We start from the raw sequence: 26,734 nt of genomic DNA on the forward strand, positions 1-26,734 counted from the left end.
ATTTGGGAGAAACTAAAGAAAGATTGCTATCCCCTGTAATAGATGAAAAAAAAAAAACCTAAAAAGAGAAATTGCCAAGCATCTGTCTATTTGGAGATGAGACTTAACATGGCCATCTCGTGTTTATTTATGTGTCACTTTCACTGTAGCTGGTAAGTGCATTGGGAAGCACGGTGTACTATATGGGTGCCAAGTACGCTTCTGTGGGCCCTCTGGCGCTCAGTAAATACTTGGTGACTGACAAGAACTAAAAACATATAATTCAGGAACATCTTGTTCTTGGGGGGAAGGGTGATGTGGAGGAGAGGAAACTAGGACAAGAGGAAGTGATAAAGAGCAGAAAGAGGAGTCAGGGTGACAAAAGACAGGGAGTGCAGGGAAGTAGGGGATAAAAGGGAAAATGGAATGGCAACAGAAAGGGATCCACCAGTATCAGTAGCGTTGGAGGCCGCCAAGCTTTCTGTTCAACATGAGATCCTGTCTCTTGCTACTTGTACAAGTTGGGGATGGGTGAGGTGTGGTGGAATGTAAAAGACCTGAGAAAAACATCCACCATATTTTTCCAGGTCAGTAGAAATCTCTGAAAGTCAGTGAACCCTTGAATTTCACACTGAAGCAATTGGGAAGCCAGTGCAGAGGGTAGAATTCTGGTGTAATATGCCAGCTACCTCTCCCTCTCAAGCATGAAGAGTGAAGAACAGTTGGGATGAACAGCCTTGAAGCCCCATTTCTTCTTCTTCCTGAGAGTGGAAGAAAGAGGCTGTTAGGAGAAACATGTCACTTCCATCTCTGCACTGTGTTTGACAAAGGTGGTTCTAGGTGACCTCCAGTGATACCTTTCTCAAAGGGGGCGTTGTGCGACATGCTGGGAAACATTTGAGTTCCATGGAGCTCTTCAGGGTCCATTGACAGGTTCTTTGCTCTGTAGCTGCACGTACACAAGATTGGCCTTCCTACTGGCCAGTGCTGCACAGCAGGGACTTCAGATACAAAAGTTATTTCAGTGTCCCAGGGATTTGGGAGGGGAGGGTGCCCTCCATTCTGCACACAGGTGAGCATGAAGCTGGCATGAAAGATCTATTTTAGAGCCACCTGAAGCTGTAGATTTAGGTATTGTCCTGAGATGCAGGGCTCACAATTTGACAGTAAATTTTGTTTGCTTTGCAGGTCACGGAAACTTCCCTTACCTTTGTGGTAACCTTAATGATGTTGTAGTAAGCCCTCTTTTGTACACTTGCTACAGAAATTCCCAGTCCATATCCCGACCCTATGAGCAATATGGTGCCTCGACAATACAGCCTATTTCCGAGGAGATGCAGCTCTTACTAACAGTCTACTATCTAGTCCAACTTGGTGGGTAACATTTCCTTTCAGATAGACCACAAATCCTGTTATCACCACGACAGTTCTGGATTGTCATAGAGCTTTCTGAGCAATTTTAAGGAAAATGAACAATGTCCAGGAATTGGGATTAAAGAGTTTATGCTATTCAGCTAAGCTGGTTCATTTTAACTATTTGGCTTTCCACATCCAAGCTGGAGCTTGTTCAGCATATGAAAGGCCCCACAGCATTCTGGGACATGCATTACTAATGTCTAAATGCTGGGGTCATAACCCTATACTCCTCATTTATCCCCACTCACCCTCCACTGTTGCTATCGCTAAAAGGAAAATGTGGTGTAATGCTCTGGGGACTTTTATTTCCAAGAACAATGATGTTATCATTCTGTTTTTAGGGGGATTCTACAGAGAGATCTGCAGGATGATAAATAACATGTAATACCATTCCTGAAACATCCGCAAGAACAAAACCTCTGCAGACTAACCCTAGGAGCTAGATAGTGAAAAGCTATTACTTAAGAGGAAAGATGGGCTACAAGACTAGTTTATTCTTTTGGGATATTTTGAAGGGACTAAACACTTCTTATAGGGATTGAATAATGCTTTACTGCCCTGAAACCAGGAGATATATACCCAGCATGTTGTCATAGCTCAGTGTCATAGCATCCCCAGGGAGACTCAGTCTTTGTTGCTGCAAGGATCCTTGGGTCTCTTTAGTGAGTGTGTCTAGAATGGCGATGGGCTCTGATGGGGCGCTGGGGGTTTCCAGGTAATCCACTTCTGCCCGGAGCTCCCCTTTGAAAGCCCTCATGGGAATGAGTCCATTTGGTCTTCCATCTTGGATTCCAGCCCACAACAGGGAGACTGGATTACGGTGGGTCCGCAGGATTCTAAGAACCGTTCTCTGGGCCAGGGGAGAGCTTGGGTTCTTTCCAGACTGGAGTGTCCTCTTGGGCACTAGGCTGGTCCAGATGCACATTTCAGATGGACTCTGGGTTGTGTTTGTGGCCCAGCAGCCCTGGAAGTTGTAAGAGATTTATGTGTGTGTGTGTGTGTGTGTTTGTGTCAGAAAGGGCAGACAAAGAGTGCACTGGTAAAATGATCTTCCTTAGTAGAGCCTGTAAGTGATTTTCTGAGGAAATGCTGTCGGAGCAAGGATGGAATCTCTGAAGCACACAAAAGGACTCTTGTCCCTTATGTATCTGCATCTGGTGACATTGAGAAGACCATACCTTTACATAGTTTATTGTGGACAGGGAATGCATCTGTTTATTGTTATAGTACACTCTCCTGAGTGCTTAGTACAATGCTTTGGACTATAGTATGTGCTCAATAAATACACATGAGCAGCTGCAACACCACTGGGAGCCAGGACTATGGCCAAGGCAGATGGTGTGAATTTAATACAATTCAACTGTTGTTTTCCCAGCTTCCGATCAGGTTCCACTGATTGAAGACCTAGAGCAGATATTTATGCGCTCCTGGCGGGAGTCACACCTCCCAGAGATCCGGCAGTATCAGCAGGCGGCGCCCCAAGCATTCCCCCCAGTCCCTGGCCACCTCGCCCCTGTGACATCCGCTCAGCTCCCATGGCTTGCGGGCTTGGCTGCCAGTTCGTGCAACGACAGCGTCCACATCATCGAGTGCAGCTACTCTCTGGCGGAGGGGCTGGCTGAGCTGTTCAGGTTGCTCAGCGAAGGGAAACTGGTGAAGACCAACTACGTTGTGATCATCTGTGCTTGCAGAAACCGATCGATAGAGTCCTGCATTGTGGTAACAGGCGAGTCCTGACACTCCTCCTTCTCTTTTTACGTTTAGGGGATTTAGCTTGTGAGCAATGAATGATGAGATTTTTTCAAGGAGATTCTCTTAGGCAGTGCTTGAGGCGTGTAAACCGCTGTCCCTCAGTTTGAAGGATGAACTATTCATTTGTTTCCCTCTACACTGTAAGCACATTGTGGGCAGGGAATACGTCTATTATATTGTACTCCCAGGTGACGTGGCATAGTGGAAAGAGAATGGTCTTGGGAGTCAAGAGGACATGGGTTCTAATCCTGGCTCTGCCATTTGTCTGCTGTGTTACCTTGGGCAAACCGCTTAACTTCCCTGTGCCTGTTACCTCATCTGTAAAATGGGGATTAAGACTGTGACCCCCACTTTGAATCTCCCTCAGCATTTAGAATAGTGCTTGGCACATAGCAAGCATTTAACAAATAGCATAATTATTATTACAGTGATCTACATACAGTAAGTGCTTAGTACTTACAATTGATTGATTCCTACTGTGTGCAGAGCATCATACTAGGCATTCGGAGACTAGGCATAATCAATCAATTGTTTTTTATTGAGCACTTACTATGTGCAGAATACTGTACTAAGTGTTTGGGATAGTACAATACCATGAAACTGGTAGACCCATTCACTGCCTACAACAAACTTACAGCCTAGAGGCCAAGACAGACATTAGTATAAATAATTTATGGATATGTACATAAGTGCTGTAGAGCTGAGGGTGGGGTGAATTCCAAATGCCCAATGGTAGAAAAGCAGTGTGGTTCAGTGGAAAGAGCCTGGGCTTGGGAGTCAGAGGCCACGGGTTCAAATCCTGGCTCTGTCACTTAGCTGTGTGACTGTGGGCAAGTCACTTAACTTCTCTGTGCCTCAGTTACCTCATCTGTAAAATGGGGATTAACTGTGCGTCTCATGTGGGACAACCTGATTACCCTGCATCTACCCCAGCACTTAGAACAGTGTTCTGCACATAGTAAGCGCTTAACAAATACCAGCATTATTATTATTATTATTATTACAGATACATATACTCAGTTCTTCCGTGACACACGTTTTCAATATGCACTTTGACTAGAACATTGTTAGGAAATTAGGAAACTATCTCCTTACTGCAGGTGTATACTTAGGTAGAATATGACATGACATCAAAATAAATAGCTGTGTGCATGTGTATGAGGACTGTGTGCAAATACTCAAATGCAATTTTTCTTTAACACAAAGAGTGCATACAGTAAGCATTCCATAAATACCATTGATTAATTGGGTGTTAAAAATATAACCCTCATATTACAAGAGAGCTCCATCCCTGCTCTCAAAAAGTTCACCATCTAATGGTGGAGACTGGCAAATTTGAATTTTATACCTTCAGTGAGAGTTGGAGGAGAACATCTATGTACAATTGTTGGAAATAACATGAAAGAGTGAATTACACAAATAGGTGGAATATGGTAATAGGTGCATACATAAGTAATAAGTATGCTGTACATACATAAATAGTGGCTGTTGGGTTGACAAAACCAGGAATAGTAGAAATTGAGTTAGTATTCAACTTAAACTGCAACAGGTAATTTTTTTTTATGTAGTCCTCATCAAGAGCAAGAACCTATGTGCCCCAAGCATGTTACTGCTTTTAGCCACTGCCCAATCGCAACTCCATTCCATCTCCTTTAGACTGATCAGTACAGGGGTAGTTGTTTTTTTCTTTTTTAAATACATTTTCTTGCAAATTGCAGTTAGAATTCTGTATTATGCAGAGCTAAAGTTTAAGAATCCCTCTCTCTCAAATAATCTGCTATGTTTTACAAACCACAATCAGCTTTTCCCCTCTTATCTTACCTCACTGATGTCCTACAACCCAGTTTGCACTCGTGGCTCCTCTAATGGTCAAACTACTCCCTGTACCTTAATTCTGTCTCTCTCACTCCCTACTCCCTGCCTCATCTTACCTCTGGGCTGGAATTCCCTCCCCCTTTAAAGCTCTACAAAAATCACATCTCCTTCAAGCGGACTTCCTCTGACTAACCCTTCATTTCCCCATTCTAGTCACCCTCCCTTCTGGGTTATCTAAGCACTTGAGTGTGTACCCTTAAAGCACTTTGCTATTCACCCCAGAGCACTTATGTACATATCCTTATTTCCTGCCATTCTCCTATATGTAATTCAATTTTTATATCTATCTCCCCCTCTAGACTGTAAGCTCCAAGGGGGCAGGGATTGTGTCTACCAACTCTATTGCATTATACTCACCCAAGAATTTAGTGTAATGCTCTGCAAAATGTTATTAAATAATTAAAGTAATTATTTATGCTTTCCATGTACAGAATACTGCACAAAGTGCTTGGGAGAGTAAATGCAACAGGGTTGGTAGACACGTTCCCTGCCCTCAATAAGCTTATTAATAAATTCCATTGATTAATAGATTGATTAGACTGTAAGCCCATCAATGGTCAGGGATTGTCTCTATCTGTTGATGAATTGTACATTCCAAGTGCTGAGTACAGTGCTCTGCACATAGTAAGCGCTCAATAAATACTATTGAATGAATGAATGAATGAATGAATGGATTGGAAAGTTAAAGAACACTGGTAGGTTTTTCCACATAGAAACACCAATTGTCTCTATATTGGAAAATTTTGCCCAGTGTTATTTGAAAGGCTGTTTCCCCTAGAATGCCAGTCTAGTATCTAATTTTACTGTTGTCATGGCATTAATTTGAAAAAGTGATGGGGGGGAGGAGGGTGTATGTGTGTGTGTGTTTGTGTGTAAGTAAAATATGGAATTAGGGAGAGTCCACTTTCAGCATTTCATTTCAGGTTTTGAATTAAATGTCTCCTAAAAATTGACCTTTATTTTGTAGGAAAATATCAGGCCCGGATTCTCTCTGAAAGGCTGCTCACCCCTGCTGACTATCAGAAAGAAGTTAACTATGAACTTGTGACCGGGAAAGTGGAGTCACTAGGATCCTTTTTTAGCACCCTCTGTCCAGGTAGGATGTCTAGTAGCTCAGGGACATGCAAAGCAAAAAAGAAAGGCTCAAGATGGGATTGACCATCCAGCTGAACTTTGAGAATGAACCACTGGATCTAGTGGGAAGGGCATAGGGCTGCGAGTCAGTTGATGTGGGCTCTGGTCCCAACGGTCACTCACCTGTTACGTGACCTTGGGCAGGTCACTAAACATCTCTGCCCCTCATTTCCTCAACTATAAAGTGGGGGAATGATGACCGCTTCTCTTACCTCACTGGGCTGTTGTGAAGTTAAAGTCGATAGTGGATGTGAAAGTATTTTGGAAAAACAAAAACCCTATCCGAGTACAAGATATTACCATGTCATATATCTGCTTGGTAAACAAAAAAATAAAACTTCAGCTGCAGCCTACACCTTGGCTTTACATTTGGTTTTGTGTGAGTGGGATGTGACACCCCCAGTCCGGTGTGGCAGAGACAGGAATGAATGGTTTGTTACAGTTGAGCTGGCTCACCCCAAGCCCCCATAAAAAAAAAAATGATTTTCCCCTAAATGAAGCATCTTTAGATAAAATGACATTTTGCCCCACCCTGGGAGTGATTTTCAAAGCACATTGGTCCCCTGGTCTGGCCACCCGGCTTTCTGTGTACAGGATTGGCAAACAAACTGCATTTTGGTTCATGACAGTAGTGGTAAGAGTAAGGATTGCAGATGGTCTTTGTTGGAAGCTAGCAAGTGTCAGGAGGAGACAATTTATGTTGCAAATAAGCAAGGCAGACAGAGCTATCGGTTCCCTGGAGTTCTCGCTGTTTCCTCCTTCATCTATCCAAGGGTAGGGTTGCAGCTGCTGCCGTTTTTTCTTTCTCCCGGCTGCTTCTGTTAAGCTTTGTGTTGAGCATATCTAGGGAGTATCCAGCTGGTGCTTGTGAGCGAGTGAGTGTGTTGTGTGAAAGTACTAATAACAACTGGAATAAGAAAGTTCTTACTATATGTTGGATGGTGTGCTTTGTGGTGGCATAGATACGAGAGTATTAGGTTGGACAAAGTCCCTGTCCCACATAGGGCTCACAGTCTTTGAAACAGGAGAGTAGGTGTCATCTCATTTTACCCTGCCCTTTCAAAGTCCTATTTTTTTGCTCCATTTTATGTTATTGCAGTTAACGAAAGCCTGACCATCTCTTTTTCATCATTTTCTAAACTCACCCCATCCTGCTCTTTGTCTAAATCTCTTCCCCAGGCCTCCTTGTGCTCCCAGATTTTGTAATCCTGAGTTTCTTGACCCTGTAAATCTGCATTCTTCCATTGCTTCTATAGCTGTACGCTGATGATTCCCAAATCTACCTCTCCAGCCCAGACCTCTCTCTCTCTCTTTTTTAAAAATGGTATTTATTAAGCATTTACTATGTACCAGGCACTGTACTAACCATTAGGGTAGATACAAGGTAGACAGGTTGGACATGGTCCCAGTCCCACATGGGCTCACAGTCTTAATCCCCATTTTACAGATGTGATAACTGAGGCACAGAGAAGTGAAGTGACTTGTCTAAGGTCACACAGCAGATAAGAGGCAGCATTGGGATTAGAAACCATATTTTTCTGATTCTATCCACTAGGCCACACTCTCTACTGCCTTCATTCAATAGTATTTATTGAGCACTTACTATGTGCAGAGCACTGTACTAAGTGCTTGGAATGTACAATTCGGCAACAGATAGAGACAGTCCCTGCCCAGTGACGGGCTCACAGTCTAATCGGGGGAGCCAGATGGACAAAAACAAGACAACATAATCACAATAGTACATCTCTACTTGGATGGCCTGCTGACACTCAAACTTAGCATGTTCAAACCAGAACTCCTTATTTTCTCTTCCAAACCCTTTCTTCTCCCAGATTACCCCATAACTGTAGACACCATGAATAAAGCAGTGTTATATATTGAGTGCTTACTGTGTGTAGAGCTTGTACTAAGTACTTGGGAGAGTTCCGTGCAACAGAGTTGGTAGACTTGTTCCCTGCCCACAAGGAGCTTACAGACTAGAGGTAGAGCATCATTATCCTCCTTATCTTACAAGCCTGCAACCTTGGCTTTATCCTTGGCTCATTTTCTCTCATTCATCTTGCACATTTGATCTTTCACCACGTCCTGTTGGTTCTACCTTCACAGCATCACTAGAATTATCTCCTTCCTCTCCATCCAAAATGTTTTCATGGATGGAAGCATTGATCACTGATCGTTTTCCACCTTGCTGAACTCCCTGCTTCCTGCATCTTCCATCTCCAGTCCATACTTCATTCTGCATTGCAGATCATTTTTATCCAAAAAAGGCTCAGTTTGCACCTGCCTGCCCCTCAAAAGCCTCTAGTAGTTGTTCATCCATCTTCTTATCAAACAAAAATTCCTTACCATCAGCTTTAAGGCACTCAGTCAACTCTTGCCTTCCTATTTTACCTCTCACTTCCTATAACAATACAACCTGTACACTTTGCTCCTCTAATGCCAAATTACTCACTGTACCTCTGTCTTGTCTTTCTCACTACTGATCCTTTGCCCACATTCTCCCTCTGGCCTGAAACTCCCTCCCATTTTATTTCTGACAGACTACCACTCTCCCCATCTTCAAAGCCATATTAAAATCACATCTCCTCCAAGACCCCTTTCCTGACTAAACCCTTACTTCCTCTATTTGCTCCCCCCCCACAAACGCCCACCCTTTTGCATGGCATATACTTGGAGGTACCATATATTTGCATGGTATATATACTTGTGTCTTAAGCATGTTGGTTTTCACTTCACCCTCACAGCACTTACATGCGTATCCACCTCTAAGTTAATGTCTACCTCCCTCTCTAGTCTGTAAGCAATTTGCACGCAGGAACTGTCTGCCTACTCTATTGTTTTGGACTCTCCCAAGAGCTTCGTACAGTACCCTACACACAGTAAGCATTCAGTAAATACCATTGATTGGTATTTGTGAAGCAGCATGGTTTAGTGAATAGAGCACGGGCCTGGGAGTCAGAAGGACCTGGGTTCTAATCCTGGATCCTCCACTTGTCTGCTGTGTGACCTTAGGCAATTCACTTCACTTCTCTGGGCTTCAGTTACCTCATCTGGAAAATGGGGGTTAAGACTGTGAGCCCCCTTTGAGATGGGGACTGTGTCTAACCTGATTAGCTTGTATCTACCCCAGTGTTTAGAACAATGCTCAACACATAGTAAGAACTTAACAAATAGCAAATTATTATTTCTGATTGATTGCTTCTTACAAGTGTCTGATTGCCCTGTCGTGTCCTTTCACCACACCTTCATCCTCCCCTGTCTCCACTCCTTCATATTCACGCTTTCAGTGACCACTTGAAACCTCAACTCCTACCCAACTACGACTCCATTCCGTTTTGCCCTGTAGACAGCGGGCCTGTCTCTTTTTCCTCTGACCTGTTTCTGACCCACTTCTTCCTTGTCCTCATTGAGACCTGGCTCTTACCGGTCAGTACTGTTTCCTGCCACTCCTCTCGCTCACAGAGGTCCTCAGCTTGAAACTCCTTCCTAATCAATCAGTCAATCAATCATATTTATTGAGTACTTATGCTTGGGAGAGTACAATATAATAGAGGTGGTTGACACATTCTCGGCCTACAAAGAGCTGTAGTCTAAGCCATAAACCCCTCCTAAAATCCTTCTTTCTGACAAAGCCTTTTCCAGATGAATTCCTAAATCCCAAAGTCACATCAAGCCAATAGCTATCCTTAGTCCTTATACACCTACATACATGCACGCACAGTCTCTCTGAATTTATGTAGTTACTTATTCTGCTAACTTCATCTTGACATAATCACACTCTGACCTATTTTATTTTTATTCTTCCTCTTGGTCCCACTATTTGTCAATAATTTTTGTCAGTTTCCTCCAGTATATAAGCATCTTGATCATAATTATGGTATTTTGAGCACTTATTTTGTGCCAAGCACTGTTCTAAGAACTGGAGTAGATACAAGTCAAGCCTCCTTGTTGACTTTCCAGCCTCCTACCTCCTCCCCACTCCAGTCCATACTTCCCTCTGCTGCCTGGATCATTTTTATACAGAACTGTTTAGGACATGTCACCCCACTCCTCAAAATACTCCAATAGTTGCTCATCCACCTCCACATCAAATAAAAACTCCTCACCATTGACTTTAAAGTACTCCATTACCTTGCCCCCTCCTACCTCACCTCACTACTCTCCTACTGCAACCCAGTTTTCACACTTCACTCCTCTAATGCTAACCTTTTCATTGTGCCTCAATTTCACCTATCCTGCTGCCAACCCCTCCTTCACTTCCTGCCTTTGGCCTGGAATGCCCTCCCTCCTCCAATCTGTCATGCGATTATTCTCCCAACCCCTCAAAGCCTTATTGAAGGCACATCTCCTCCAGGAGGCCTTCCCTGACTAAGTCCCATCTTTCTTCTCCCACTCCCTTCTGTGTCGCCCTGGCTTGCTCCCTTTTTTCTCCCCGCAGCCCCATGGCACTTATGTACATATCTATAATTAATTTATTTTAATGTCTGTTTCCCCGACTCTAGACTGTAAGCTCACTGTGCGCAGGGAATGTGTCTGTTGTTGTACTCCTCCAAGCATTTAATACGGTGCTCTGCGCAGAGTAAGTGCTTAATAAATATGATTGAATGAATGAGTCAGATGCAGTTCCTGTCCCTCCAGGGGTTCACTGTCTAAGTAGGAGGGAGAACAGGTATTATAGTCCCATTTTACAGATAAGAAAACTGAAGCACAAAGTACAAAGGTCACATAGTCAAGTAACAAAACTGGAATTACAACCCAGATCCTTTGCTTCCAAGACCTGTGCTCTTGGTCTTGGCCATGATGCTTCTCTTGAAGCCAGGGAACATATTTTGGTCCTGTACTACTATCCCAAGTGCTTTAAACATCATCATGGACTTAATCAGTGGTATTTATTGGGTGCTATTATGTACAGAGCAGTGTACTAAGGCTGGAAGAGTACAATATAATGAAGTTGGTAGAGATACTATCCCTGCTTTCAGAAATTAACAATTTACTGAAGGATTTTCATGTTGATTGAATTAGCTTGTCCAAGAGGTGTATATGATTTCCACTTGAAAATAACCCAGAAATAGCCATTTAAATATCCAGGGAATCCCTGCGTTTCCTCCTATTTTAAATTTTATTCCCTGACTTGTACGATTATCCCCTTTTGTTGGTGAGGGTTCTTGATTATTAGAAACCCTTTCCTTTTATGACTGCAAAATTATTTAATTTCTAGGATTAAGTGTGTCTCACTGGATTCAAACCACATTTCCATTTGTTCCTTTTATTGTTGTTAGAAGGGGACATTGATGTTTTGCTGGACAAATTTTATCAAGAAAATCAAGGCCATATTTCCTCATCTCTCACTGTGTCAGTCAATAAAGCAACAGCTTTGGATGTCAGTGGGGCAGCTGTATGCACAAGTAAGTACACAGAGAAAGAAAATTCAGGGGGGAGTGAGGTGTTCCCTTCCTTGGGTTGATCTGACCCTCTGAGGAGTGAAGTGCAAAATCAATCAAGCAGTGGTATTTGTTAAGTATTTGCTGTTTACTAATCCCTGAGAAAGAATACATAGGAGGGAATTAAACACCATCCCTATCCCTCAGGAGACTCATAATCTAAAAAAAAGAAAGGGGGGAAGAGGCTGACACATATGGAAAGATTAAACAAAATACCAATCCATCAATGTATTTACTGAGAACCGACTGTGTGCAAAGCACTGTAATAAGAGCTTTAGAAAACATAATGCAAAAGCAAAGATCTGTAGGATACTGTGTCTAGAGGAGCAGAATTTCAATCTTCTTGCAGCTCACAGCCACAGTGGCTGCAACAGTCTTCTTTAGGTTTTGTGGAGATGGTGCCAGGCTGGACGGGTCCCTTACCAAAGTGCAGAAAGCTCCTCTTCCTAAAATGAAGCATTATGTGAGGTTATATATGTCCCCTATAAATAGACAAATATTTCACCTTACCGTTGGAACTTCCTCACCTGGTTTTAATGGCCAAGAGAATTTCCAGAAGAAATGGTTGTGACAGGGAGTGCCTGGTCCAGTAGAAATAGCAGATGTCTGGGAGTCAGAGGACTACCCGCCTCCTGTCTCTCCACACTCCAGTCCATACCTCACTTTGCTGCCCAGATCATTTTTCTCAAAAAAAAGTCGAGTCCATGTTTCCCACCTCCTCAGAACCTCCAGTGGTTGCTTATCCACCTTCACATCAAATAAAAACTCCTTGCAATCGGCTATAAAGCACTCCTACCTCACCTTGCTATTCTCCTACTACAACCCAGCACACTCACTTTGCTCCTCTAATGCCAGCCTACTCACTGTTCCTCGTTCTCGTCTATTTTGTAACCAACCCCTTGCCCATGTCCTGCTCCTGGCCCAGAACTCCCTTCCACTTCATATTTGACACACCATCACTCTCCCGACCTTCAAAGCCTTATTAAAATCACATCTCCAAGAGGCCTTCACCAACCATGCCCTCATTTCACCTTCTGCATCACTCTTGCATTTGGATTTGTACTGTTTATTCACCCTATGGTAAGCCCCATGACACTTATTTACATATATGTAATTTTAAAGTTTGTATCCTCTCAACTCTAAGCTCCTTCTGAGCAGAGAACTTGTCTCCTAACTCTGTTATATTGTATTTCCTCCAAGCACTTAGTACAGTGCTGTACACACAGCAAGCGCTCAATAAATGTGATTGATTGATCCAACTACATAGATGATCCTGGAAGAAATGTGAAAGAACTTTGGAAAATAAAACACTATGTAAATATATACTATTAAACCTTTCCTCATGGAGGATCTACTTTTGAAATTGATTAGGGCATCCAAATTCCACCATATAAATAGGCACCTTGACAGTTTTTCTCCAATCTCCATGGAGGAGAGTAGATTCATTAGTTGTTACAGTGATGCAGGTGCAGGCATCATGGAGATAGCGGTTAATTAAAATTCTCTAGATGTGCATCCAGCCTAAGGTATTGTTCTTCCATCATCACATTTCCTTAAATCCCTGGAATTAAGCAGGATCGGACTGGTTAATAACCAGAATGAAGCCCACAGAAGCTACTAGGTACTAATGATTCTTTTTATTATTAGTATCATCATTATTGTATTACAGCAATGACATTGATGATGCTTTTTATGAAGCACTTACTTTGTAAAGTAGTGTTAAGTGCTGGGTGGATCCCAAATAACAGATTGGACACAGTCTCCATCCCCCATGGGACTCAGTCTATGAGGAAGGGAGAACAGGCATCTTTCCGTATGCTATAGACAAGGGAATTGAGGCATAGAGATGATAAGGGGCCTGCCCAAAGTCCCATAGCAACAAAGTGGACGAGCTGGGATCAGAACCTGGGTCTCCTCACTCTCAGTCTAGTGGTATCTACTGTGGTGCTCTTTTCAACATCATTGCTTATCTGTTTAGAACTTAAAGAACAACTGCTTAAAGTGAATAATTAAATTCAAGCTATGCCAACAGCATGTTTTGTCTTTGCCTCCAGGTTATAATCTTGAGCGCCATCGAATACGTCCATTCCAATTGGCCGTGGCTCAGAAACTGCTTTCTCATGTCTGTTCAATTGCTGACTCCAGCACTCAAAACCTTGACTTGGGGTCCTTTGAGAAAGTTGATTTTCTCATCTGTGTGCCTCCATCTGAAGTGACGTTTCAACAGACCTTGTTTCATCTCTGGCATTCAGGTGAGCTATGTTGTTTTTTATGTTTATTGGCATTGCGTATAGAGACTTTGCATCCAAATTGGAATCAAACTTTGGAAGTACATTAGGTTTAGCATTTGTGAGAGTGAATTCTTTCCAAATGCAATGGTATTTTTTGAGGTTATTTGGTCCTGAACAGAACAATTTCCACCCTTCACTTCCTTTCTTTTGGGTGAATCAGATGTAGCAGTAGTATTGAAAAGTATCAGTTGCCCACAGTCATTTTCAGTATCCCATAATTTTCTCATCCTCTAGAGACCTGCCAGCCCATGCCCACAGACCATCCTCCTCCCATCCCCGCAAAAAACTCCACTTACTTGGCCCGACCTGTCAGTTTGCTGGAGATGCCCACGGTTCAGGTTGGATAACTTGCGAGTGTGTTGGTCTGCACTCATCATCCACTATGAACCCGATATTTGCATGCCACCTCCCCATCCACCCAATTCCCACACGCTTCCAGAGCCTCCTCCTTGCCTACCTAGCCGTGCATCTCTGGTGGTGATGGTTGTGGTGGCGGTGGTGGTGGGCTGAAGAAAGTACTGGGAGAGACTTTTCTTTCAACAGACATTTTAACTCACAGAATGGGGCTACAAGCTTCTAGTGTTGGTCAGAGGATTTCCAGTCCCAGGTGAAGACCAACTCTTTGCATCCTCTCCCCTAACCATTGGTTTAGTTCCCCTGGCCCCAGTACTAGTGCCTTCAGGTTCCTGCATGGCTTGCTGCTTGCATTCTTGGGTCAGATAGATCTTGCGTAGGGGTGACTCTGTCAAGAGATCTGACTGGAGAGTTTTTACTTTCTTGTAGGGGTCTTACTGGAGCTCGGCTTGGAGAAGGAACATGTTACCAAGCAGCGAGTGGAACAGTATGTGGTGAAGCTGGATGCTGAAGCCCCAACCAAATTTAAAGCTTTTTTGCAAAACTCCCTTCAGAACCCCCATACTCTTTTTGTTTTAATCCATGATCATGCCCATTGGGATCTTGTGAGGTAAGAGTGACCCACGTTTACTCTGTTGTATCGTAGTCTCCCAAGCACTTAATTCAGTGCCCCGCATACAGTAAGTGCTCAATAAATGCCATTGATAAAGCTTAGTCGGTTACTCTTTTTTCTCTGTTGAAGGACTATGAGGAGAGCACACTCTGGGCTTTTGAGATTTGTGATAAGATTTTTTCTGGAAATCAATCAATAAATCAATAATATTGATTGAGCACTTCCTGTGTGCAGAGCACTGTACTAAACACTTGGGAGAGTACAATTCACCAAAATTCCCAGCCCACAGTCAAGAGTATTGACTTAACATTTTCTGTATGCAGAGCACTATATTAAGTGGTTACAGGAGTTTAATACAATGGAGTTGATAGACATGATCCCCGACCACAGGAAGCTTATGACCTAGAGGGAGAGACAGACCTTTAATTATTGCTAAGGAAATGGCATTGTAGAGGGACACAAGGATCTGGGTTCTAATTCTGGCTCTGTCACTTGCCTTCTGTGGGACCTTGGGCAAGTCAGTTAACTTCTCTGTGCCTCAGTTACCTCATCTGTTAAATGGGGATTAAGACTGAGAGCTCCATGTGGGACAGGGACTGTATCCAACCTGATTACCTTGTATCTACCCCAGTGCTTAGAACAGTGCCAGGCATGTAGTAAACACTTAACAAATACTATTACAAAAATATACATAAGTGCTGTGGATTGGGTGACTGTCAACTGTATAAGGGGTACGGATCCAAGTGCACAGGTGATCCAGAAATGAAGGAGGGTAGGGAAAACAGGGGCTTATAAATTAACTCAGGAAGAGGCTTCTTGAATTTCAAGGGCATTTTTATGTTCCATAGTCCTTTCATATAAATTATATCTCATCTTTGGTGAAGTAGGGAGGAAGGGTATTTTCTCCACTTTAAAAAGGCATACCAAAAATGTGCACTCTGAAGAGGTTAAATGTGAAGGGATGAAGTGATTTCTCTGCAAAAATCCATAGATGAAGCCCAGACCCAGCATAGAAATCAGTTCTAATTTCCAGCTCTGTGCTTCTCTCTTCATCAAACCAAGCTCAAACCCTTCTTCCTTGAAACTTTATGGTTGATCCAGCTTTCTTAATTAGACTTCTATGCAGTGCCCAGTTAGTATTTAAAAAGTTGTTATGCCAGTGGCTAAAAAGGGCAAATATTAAAAGACAATAATGTTCAGTGTGTATCACAATTTGTATTTTCAGTAGGCTGCATTCTGTAAGACAAATTAATGTTCTTATCTCCGAGAGTGAGCAATTTATCCCTGGTCAGAGTTGGTGGTTGAAGACCTAGCAACTTGAGAGTTCTAATCCCAAGAAAAACACAAAGCCCATAGAATCGCCCACCCCAGATGCTGCTTGGGTGTCTGATCTGGACAGCTGAGCACCTCAAGAAAAGTAGACGAGGAATAAGACCTATTTAATTTGTCTTCCAAAGGGGAGAAATCTTAATTAAAGAGTCTAAATGAGAATCTTGGTCTGGATAGCAGATAGTAATAGTATTGACTGAGCATCAGCTACGTAGAAGGTACTGGACTAAGTAGTTGGGAAATAAAAAGCATGCAACGGACACAATACCTGATCACAAGGAGCTTACACATTAATGGGATATGGGCATAAAATTATTTACAGGGTAATCAAAAGATGATAATTGAACATACAGGTGAATAAACATATATACATTAAGGGCTGAGGATGAGTAGAAGCAAATAAGCTGATGGGTTTATGTGACTTGGAATATTACTTCTATGATTGAGAATTCGTGGGGGCAAGCATGCTCGAATAAGTGAGATTTTGAATATGGGGTGATCTGTTGCCTGTTGGATTTGGTGGTGAGGTTTTTCGATCAGTGAGGGGACCAGTGAGAGTGAGGAGATGGAGGCAAGAAAGTCGAGGGCAGACTACAGTTGGAAGGTTATGTGGTAAGATCTGCAGTGAGGAAAATCATCACCTGGTGGGGAAAGGAAGTTTATGGGATTGAATTACGGACAAAGACCTTTGAAAATTACCTATGTTTAGAGTACTTTTCATACATGTAAATCGTTGACCAAGCTTTCTAGTCCCTAGTTTTCTAGAGTTATGAAGTAGGATTAGAGAAGCCAGACCATGTGGAGTCCACTGTGCCTGAGATTAAAACTGCCTCAACTTTTCTTGCTGGACTACAAACGTGAACAATGTCTCTGTGGCTTTAACCTCGGCAGTGCTGTCCACCATCTCTATCCTCAAAACGAACCAGCTATAGGACTTGTGGATCGATTGCTGAACTGCCGCGAAGTGAAGGAGGCCCCCAACATTGTGACCCTTCATGTAACTTCCTTCCCATATGCTCTGCAGACTCAGCACACCCTCATAAGTCCTTACAATGAGATCCACTGGCCAGCTTCCTATACTAATGTAAGTGACTTGACGTTTCACTAAATTAAATGATTGTTTTTAATGTTTATGCTGAATGTTGAAAGAAACAGATTTTAGCTTTTGTGTTTTTATATTGCTTTTAACTGATCAATATATCACATATGTATACACACTTATGTATATGCATATATCTATAATTTATTTATTTATTTATGTTAATGTCTGTCTCCCCTCCAGACTGTGAGCTTGTTGTAGGCAGGAATGTGTCTGTTTGTTGCTGTGTTGTACTCTTCCCAGCAGCTAGTGCGGTTCTTTGCTCACAGTAAGCACTCAATAAATATGATTGAATGAATGAGTGAACACACCTAGTCATTTGTTCTGTGATTCTCATAACCCATTTTTACGGTATGCATTTAGCACTTAAGCCACTTAACTCTTCTGTGCCTCAGTTTCCTCATCTGTAAAATGGGGATTCAAACCTGTTCTGCATCCTACCTTGACTGTGAGCCCCATGTGGAACAGAGACCATGTCTGATCTGATTCTATTGTATGGTGCTTAGGAAACATTTAACAAATGTAATAATAATTATTATTATTCATGGTATTTATTAAGGCCTTACGATATGTCAGGCACTGTACTAAGTGCAAGTTAATCAGGTTGGACACAGTCCGTGTCCCACATGGCACTCACAGTCTTAATCCCCATTTTACAGATGAAGTAACTGAGGCACAGAGAAATTAAATGACTTTTCCAAAGTCACACAGTAGACAAGGTAGAGATTACAACCCAGACTCTTCTGACTCCCAAGCCCATGCTCTATCCACTAGGCCATACTGCTCTCACACTGTTGATGGTGAAATCCTAATCACCAGAGTACTGTACACTATCCAATAATGACAAAGAAATAGGAACCCCAGTAAATATCCTTGGGAAGCCTGACAGAGTATGACTGAGTCAAGATCCAAAAATCTGGTTCTACCAAGTTGTTAAACATTGTGCAATTGTGAGAGCCATATGTAACCCAGTAGGTACAGCCGTCTTCCCTAGCAGTTGACAACCAAATCTCTGAACTCTACTCAACATCAAGGGCAAGATTACCAACAACCAGGTCCTAGAATGCTTTCGGCCAACTAGGTTTGAAGCAACGCTTACAGTTAACACAGCCTTGTTATGTGGGACAAGTAACAAGGGTGACAGAAGGATAACCCATTAGTTGCAACGTTATTGTTAACTGATATGGGGCATGTGCATTTGAGAAGAGCAGAATTAATGCTTTAATGGATAGTGAGAAATAATCTTTTAAAATCTGGCAGATACTAGAAAATAGCTACAGAGACACCAGTCTGGTATGAAGTACGGGGTAGAAACCCTACAGAAAGTTGACTACTAGTGTAAGCACCAGCACTGTGGCGGTGATGTATAATTTTTACCTGTAGTGGTAAACAACCTTGCCCTGGGTAGTACACACAAAGCCCTTTCATTTTTAATTTGTGAAAGGAATAAATTTATCTGCAGTAAAATATGTACAACAGATAAAGCTGGACATTTCCTGCAGTTTTTTTGGTGCTGGTAATATGCTATAGGATTTAAAAAGTTGAATAATTTAGCCTTATGGAAATAATATCAGCTTTTTACTTTTATGGTGTAAGTCTGAGCCTAGATACTAGGTGAGTAAAGGAGGTGTATCAGAACTGCAGGCCGAAAATCATTTGATGTATTTTTTTAGGAACTTATAAAATTATGAGTTATAAATACAAGAGAAAGGATTAAAATGTTGTCTTTTTATGCAAATACTGTTACAGAATGCACCTATAGGTGTTACAGGTGCACATATAAGTATCAAATTAAGCATTTTTGGTATCATCATCATCTGTATTAATTGAGTGCCTACTGGTTACAGAGCACTGAATTAGGTGCTTTGGGAACATATGACAGGAAGTAGAAGACATATCCCCTGTTCTCCATGAGCTTTTCATCTATCTGATTGGGGCTATAGGTAGACTGTTAGTTCATAAGGGCAGCGATCATGTCTGCTAATTTTGATGTATTGTACTCTCCCAAGTGCTTAGTGCAGTGTTCTGCATATAGTAAGGACTCAATAAATACCATTCATTGATTGATAGGTAGAGCATCTTGCAAATTGTAGAAAAAGGAGTAAAAGCAAAGCTATCACTGATAAAAAACAATAAGGCGATAAACAAACCAAACAAATGAATGGAATAAATATGAGTAAAGGAGTTCAGGGAAGATCAACCAGTATGCTTGAATGACTAATGTTTTGTTTGTTTCAGGGATTGGACTTATATCATGAGAACAAAAAATACTTTGGACTCTCAGAATTTGTTGACTCCACTCTTTCTGGACACAGCCTCCCATTGCTTCGATATGATAGTTCCTTTGAGGCCATGGTCATGGCACTAGGAAAAAGGTACCTCTTTCCGTTTGAAGTTATTGAAGTAATATTTATTGAGATCCCAGAAATATCGGTTTCCTTGATGTTCCTGATGAGTTTATCTCATTAGACAAAGTGGTGCAGATAATGATAGATGGGGCTGCATTTTATGGCTTGTACTTTGTCACTCAGTTTATAGTCCTAGAGTATTACAGATTCAAGGATAGATATATGATAGACTGGAGAAAGACAGAAGGGAAGAGAAACAGAGGGGAAATACTTGGAAAAAGTGAGCAAATTATAAGTATATATGAAGAAAAACATCGTCCCCATTAGGGTACTCCCATCTGCTTCCTAGCTAATGGAAAACCTGCTTTCTGGAGCAGAGACCCCTCTTGCAGTTCTTGTGGATTTCTCTATTTCAGTGATCATTCAGTTGTATTTATTGAGCGCTTACTGCATGCAGAGCACTATACTAAATGCTTGGGAGAGTTCAACATAACAGAGTTGGTAGAAACAGTCCCTGCCCAGAAGGAGCTTATAAAGAGCGAGAGTTTACAATTCCTCTGTGCAACACATGGTTCTCCAGAGGATCACCTCCTCCATGAAACCCTTCCAGACTAACCCCACTCTAGTACTACTCAACCAAAGGTATTTATTGAGCACTTACTATGTGCCGAGCATTGTATTAAGTGCTCAGGAGAGTACAATATAAACAATATAATAGACACATTCCCTGACCATAGTGAGCTTACAGTCTAGATGGAATTTACATTCTAGAATAACAGTGATGATATCCTAGCTTTAAATTGATTAATTACAAGAACAAGAATAAAGGCATTTGGTCCTGACTTCAGATAATTTTGTGATATGCCAACCTTGGGGATTTTAGGCATATTGCAGATGGGAGCTGGGTGCTCTTGCTCATGGTTGAATTTAGCCCTGTGCTTTTGATGCCTGTGTACAAATCATATGATCATGCTTTAGTCTAAATTATTCCATCTCAAAAAGTAAGGGCTCTGAATTTCTTATAAAAGGGATTTTCTTATGAATTTTGTGACAGTAAGAAATTGTAGCTCTCATTTTTAACAATTGTGAAGGATTTTTTTACCTTCTCTAGCAGAGTAGAATACTCCTACCCTTCATTCCACTACTGAGACTATGGATCTTCAATGACGATTTGCTTTACTGTGGAATCGCCCATTCTAAATTTATGACCATAAGAGGCATTCAGTACAGTGGCAAGCTTTAACTTTAATAATAATAAAAGCTTACTTGTTTCAATTTGGAAGCCAAATTGACCAACAGATAATGAGAATGAATATGCAGTCTTTTATGAGATCACTAATGGGCGTTTAATACAAGTCATGACATTTTGAATGTTATAATTCAAAACTGTTTAAATGTGTTTTTAGTACAATGTCCCTGAGATATTCAGATTAGATCACTCCAAGAATAATTTTTAATGACCAGGATGGAAAAAAGAAAGCTAAACTTTGAGGTGACATTGAGGCTCTGTAGGGTATGGAACCATTAAACTGAGGAAAAATATCAATCTCTTTTGAAGGTGGTCATAGGAATCCCTAGCAAAAAGAAGTCTTCAGCCTATTAAAGGTTAGAGATGTCTGACATAGAGTTAGCCTAGCAGATTTAAAATGTAAATATTTATAATTACATAAGAGTTACCACTATTATTATGAGACTATGTGAATTTCTCATTTTCCCTGAAATGGATCAGATGAGATTTACAGCCACATAAACTGCCTTTGATCAAGAAGTGTCCCAAGGACATTTCATCCAGTTCTCCTCAATGCTGGGCTTGAATTCTCATTAAGCCCCCTTGAAGGAAAACCCATACTGTGGTACTCACGGCAACCGGTGTCATTTGCATTCTCACAAGCCATTTTTGGCAACCTGGGGTTTTAACCAGAAGTTCTCTAATTGCTGAACACGATTCTAGGCAAAACCTATAGTGGAAACATGTGTTCTAGTGAACTGGGTGTCTTGTGTCATAACAAATCTCATCAGAACCACACTATTTCATTCCTACTCTCCTTTGTAGAGTTTTCACCTCTCCTTTATTCAGTGAGATTCGTGGCACAGCTCGTTGTTGAAAAAATGATGTAACATCTCAGTTTCATTATTTTGGTGTCTAAAATCATGAGGAAATAGAAATCTAGGGTTGACCTACGCAGTGCAGATATACAACAGCAGCTTGGTGGGCACTTTATGCATTAAGTACATTTTCTTATTCATGGTAGAGCACTGTTTAGAACGTAATCTTCCCTTATGCCCTCTAGTCATCTCCCACTCATAGCAACTCCATGGACATATCTTTCCTAGAACTCCCAACCTCCATCTGCAATTGTTCTGGTAGTGTATCCAGACACTTTTCCTGGTAAAAATATGGAAGTGGTTTACTATTGCCTTCTTCCATGCAGTAAACTTGAGTCTCCGCCCTCTACTCTCTCCCATTCCACTGGTGCCCAGAACAGACGAAAACAGGGATTGGACTTATATCATGAGAACAAAAAATACTTTGGACTCTCAGAATTTGTTGACTCCACTCTCTCTGGATACAGTTTCCCATTGCTTCGATATGACTTGTAGCAGATTGCCTTGCACTCAGTAGCCACTGCCCAAGCTAGGAATGGAATGGGTAGGCCTCTGCTTGACTCTCCCTCCTGTAGCCAAAACTGGTAGAGTCCTGGAAACTCTCCAGGTGTCATTCTGAAAGGGGGTTAGAACGAATCAGGACATGGTTCCTTACTGCTTGAGAACTGGCACACTACTATTTGATGGCCCAACGGGTCTTAAGCAGATTGGAGCACTAATAAATCTCATTTTATGAACATCTCCCCCCTTCCCAGTTCAAAAGTCAATGGTGCTTTTTCTGGTGGATTTCAGGTTTCCCAGGCTGCATAGTGCCGTGATCAGGACCTTCGTCCTGGTGCAGCACTACTCTGCCGCCATGATGGCAGTCAGCGGCTTGACCCAGATGAAGAACTACACCTCTGTGGAGACCCTGGAGATCACCCAGAATCTCATCAACTCATCCAAGCAATGTTCCTGTGGCCACGGCCTCATGGTGGTGCTCCGGATCCCTTGCGTTCCCCTCGCGGCTGTGGCCTACGAGCGTCTCTATCACGTGAGAGAGAGGCTGGCTCTCGAAGACCATTTTGAAATCATCTTGGGCAATCCCAATTCAGGAATAACCATAGGGAAGCATTTTATAGAACAGCTCAAGGTGAATGGGCATTTGTGCACCTAAAATGAAGTTACTCCTCCACCGGTATTTAGCTGCGTGCAGGGGTACTACTTGGGAGGGTACATAAAATGCACGGTTCCCGATCTCTAAGCTTACGGTCCAATAGGGAGACAGGCAGGCATAAGTTATAAGTTGCACAAGCATGCACGCGTGCGCGCACACACACACACATTGAGAGCAAGAGGAAAAACAAAGATATAACTTATGTCTGCCAAAGTATGGAAAATGAATGGTGTATTATAGATCAGTTTATGACTAAGTGCTATGGATGACTATTTAGATTGTCAAAAAGTAGAGGAATGGCTGTATTTGTGAGTTTATAGTGATAGTTTTGCACAACATACTATGAGAGACAGTATTTCCACATTTAGAAAGATAAGAAACATGAAGTGTTCATATGCTTTCAGCTTACAAATAAACCTAGTTGGGAGGCAGCATGGCCTAATGGAAAGAGAATGAAACTGGAATTCAGAAGATCCAGGTACTAGTCCTGATTCTGCACTTGCCTGCTGTGTGACTCTGAGAAAGTCACTTCTCTATGCCCTAGTTGGCTTAACTGTAAAATGGGGATAAAATACCTATTCTTCCTCCTGCTTAGGCTATGAGCCCTCTGTGAACTGGGATGGTGTCTGATATGATTATCTTGCATCCACCCCAGGGCCTAGTACAATGCTTGGCACAGAGTAAATTTATTCCATCATTGTTATTATTACTGAATTGTTAAGGAACACAAAATGAATATATGTAGGCCCCTTATCTTATTCTTTTTCACATCCTATGTCAGGTGTGGCAGAAAATTGAAGACGGAGAGTGGAGACCACAGACTTACTTGGAGTTAGAAGGTCTTCCCTGCATATTAATATTAAGCGGAATGGACCCGCATGGGGAATCTTTGCCAAGGTAAGTGTGAAAGAACAACTGTATTTGAAAGGTTTATTTTAGCATGTGTAATTCAAGGCAATTTTTCATAGTTATAGTCTTTATGTGACTGATGGTCTGCTGCAGCCATTTCAGTGTTAGAAGATAAAATTCTGTTCTTCTGGTTTTGCCCCCGTGAAGGACCCGGAATTACAAGTTAAATACAATATCCCAACATCATGTTTCCAATTAGTAGGTTTACAGAAGGTTTTCTCCCTGAATTTCCCATCACTATGGATGATACAACCATCCTTCCCATCTCACAAGCCTGCAGCCTTGGTATCGTTCTTGCCTCCGCTTTCTTATTCACCCCACATATCCGATCCAATACCAAAGCCTGCTGATCTCACCTTCACAACATTGCCAAGATCCGCCTTTCATCTACATCCAAACCGCTACCACGTTAGTACAATCACTCATCCTATCCCAACTGAATTACTGCATTAGCCTCCTTTCTGACCTCCCAAACCTCTTGTCTCTCCCCATTTCAGTCCATACTTCACTCTGCTGCCTGGATTATCTTTCTACAGAAACATTCTGGGCATGTCATCCCCCTCCTCAAAAATCTCCAGTGGTTGCCTATTAACCTCTGTATCAAGCGAAAATTCCTCATTATTGACTTCAAAGCTCTCCATGACCTTGCCCCTTGCTTCCTCACCTTCCTTCTCTCCTTCTACATCCCAGCCTGCAGTCTCCGCACCTCTGCTACTAACTTTCTCTCTTGCCTAATTCTCGCCTGTCTTGCCGTTGACCCCTGGCCTACGTCCTCCTACCTCTGGCCTGGAATGCCCTCCTCCTCCAATCCACCAATCACATTTTCCCCTTTCAAAGCCCTCCTGAAGCCTCACCTCCTCCAAGAGGCCTTCCCAAACTAAGCCCCCCTTTTCCTCAGCTCCTTCTCCCCTCCGCGTCACCCTGACTCACTCCCTTTGCTCTACCTCCCTCTCCCCACCCCACAGCCTAATTCTATGTATTTATACTGATGCCTGTTTATTTGTTTTGAGGTGTATATATCTACAATTCTCTATATATTGATGCCTCTTTACTTGTTTTGATGTCTGTCTCCCCGCTTCTAGACTGTAAGCCCATCATGAGCAGGGATTGTTTCTCTTTATTGCCGAACTGTACTTTCCAAACATTTAGTGCAGTGCTTTGCACAAAGTAAGAGCTCAATAAATACGATTGAATGAATGAAAAGGCTTCCAAGCAGAGGAAGATACAGTTCAGTCCACTTGAAAACTGGGTTTGTACTTCTAGTCAAGAATGCTAGTAGCCCAGGCCATTTTCTAATATATAACTCTTCAGTCACTGATTTATTCCCAAATACTGTAGTGATATTGTAACTCAGAAATTCCCAGAGCATCCCAGGAGAGGGTCAGGATGTTACTAAATTGTGGATGTAGAAAGGTAGCAACTCCACTTCTCAAAGATTGGAGCTGCAAATGAGTACTTCTAAGGGCAAATGATCGAAAGATGAGAGAAAATGGAAAGGTAATGCTGAACAGATTTATGAATGGGCATTTAGGCCACACTGTGCTTACCCCTTTAAGTCTGAAAAGTGTGTACTTTTACCCACTCCACGAGCAAAGTTTGGATTTTGTTATGGCTTGAATGAAGAAATGTCAGGGTTACAGTTGAGGAAATAACAGAGGATGGGAACTTTTCATGTTGTTTTCATATCCAATTCTAGGTCTTTAAGATACTGTGACCTTCGTTTAATAAATTCCTCCTGCTTGGTAAGGACGGCTTTAGAGCAAGAGCTTGGACTGGCAGCTTATTTTGTTAGTTCAGAAATACCCACGGACAAGGTGGCGGCAAGCGAGGTCTTGGAGAGTGACGCGGATAAGTTGAGCAGCACTGACAATGAAGATGAGGAGATTGTGACTGAAGGTGAGGGATAAGATAATATAAGAGGCTTGTGCAATCCACTAAATAATAATAATAATGATGGTATTTGTTAAGCACTGACTGTGCCAAGCAATGATCTAAATGCTGGGGCAGATACAAGGAAGTCAGGTTGTCCCACGTGGGGTTCACAGTCTTAATGCCCACTTTACAGATGAGAAAATTGAGCCACAGAGAGGTTAACTGACTTGCCCAAAGTCACCCAGCTGAAAAGTGGCAGAGCTAGAGTTAGTACCCATGACCTCTGACTCCCAAGCCAGTGCTCTTTCCACTAAGCCATGCTGCTTCTTAATAATAATGATATTTGTTAAGTGCTTACACTCCTGTCAGCATGTCCTAGGAGAAGCAGTGTGGTCTAGTGGAAAGAGCACGGGCTTGGGAGTCAGAGGTCGTGGGTTCTAACCCCCGTTCCACCACGTGTCAGCTATGTGACCTGGGGCAAGCCACTTAACTTCTTTGTACCTCAGTTACCTCATCTGTAAAATGGGGATTAAGACTGTGAGCCTGCTTACCTTGTATCTACCCCAGTGCTTAGAACAGCACTTAGAGAAGCTGCAATGTATTGGATAGAGCATGGTCTGGGAGTCAGAAGGACATGGGTTCTAATGCTGACTCTGCTACACTTAATCACTTATTATGTGCTAAGCACAGTTCTAAGTGCTGGGGTAGATAAAAAGTGATCAGGTTGTCCCATGTGTGGCTCAAAGTCTTAATCCCCATTTTACAGATAAGATAACTGAGGCACAGAGAAATTAAGTGGCTTGCTCAAAGTCACATAGCATATAAGTGGCAGAACCAAGTTTAGAACCTACATCCTCTGACTCCCAAGCCCATGCTCTTGCCACTAATAGAAAAAATTTCAGTTGCGCATACGAGGGTGAGAGTTTTGCTTTATTCTCACTGTTACTGCATGAATGTATTCAACTTTGAATAATTTTTTAGCTTTATGTGAATTAGCCTTTCACCTGAAATTTCAGAGATCATTTGCACCTAGAGGATAAACTGTGCGGGAAGTTTGGTG

The 26,734-nt window shown here is 42.1% G+C and overlaps 1 protein-coding gene and 1 non-coding gene across 10 annotated transcripts in view; one reads left to right on the top strand and one right to left on the bottom strand.

Annotated features, from left to right (window-relative positions):
• Nucleotides 1–26,734, top strand: part of GREB1 (growth regulating estrogen receptor binding 1) — a 161,471-nt gene that overhangs the window by 100,520 nt on the left and 34,217 nt on the right. For 8 of the 9 annotated variants that reach the window (XM_029074341.2, XM_039912395.1, XM_039912398.1 and 5 more), the window contains 11 exons: nucleotides 1,168–1,353; nucleotides 2,771–3,121; nucleotides 5,990–6,118; nucleotides 11,436–11,561; nucleotides 13,652–13,849; nucleotides 14,672–14,852; nucleotides 17,076–17,268; nucleotides 19,522–19,658; nucleotides 22,530–22,869; nucleotides 23,675–23,790; nucleotides 25,499–25,698. In XM_029074341.2, coding sequence (XP_028930174.1) covers nucleotides 1,168–1,353; nucleotides 2,771–3,121; nucleotides 5,990–6,118; nucleotides 11,436–11,561; nucleotides 13,652–13,849; nucleotides 14,672–14,852; nucleotides 17,076–17,268; nucleotides 19,522–19,658; nucleotides 22,530–22,869; nucleotides 23,675–23,790; nucleotides 25,499–25,698 — 2,157 coding nt within the window. The remainder of the gene's footprint in view (nucleotides 1–1,167; nucleotides 1,354–2,770; nucleotides 3,122–5,989; nucleotides 6,119–11,435; nucleotides 11,562–13,651; nucleotides 13,850–14,671; nucleotides 14,853–17,075; nucleotides 17,269–19,521; nucleotides 19,659–22,529; nucleotides 22,870–23,674; nucleotides 23,791–25,498; nucleotides 25,699–26,734) is intronic. The other variant, XM_029074318.2, reaches the window with a different exon arrangement.
• LOC114817488 lies at nucleotides 22,225–22,362 on the bottom strand. The gene has a single exon (XR_003765348.1). It is a non-coding gene; the product is annotated as a small nucleolar RNA SNORA7 (small nucleolar RNA).

This window comes from Ornithorhynchus anatinus, chromosome 1 (assembly GCF_004115215.2).
Source record: "Ornithorhynchus anatinus isolate Pmale09 chromosome 1, mOrnAna1.pri.v4, whole genome shotgun sequence".
Classification (NCBI taxonomy): Eukaryota; Metazoa; Chordata; class Mammalia; order Monotremata; family Ornithorhynchidae; genus Ornithorhynchus; species Ornithorhynchus anatinus.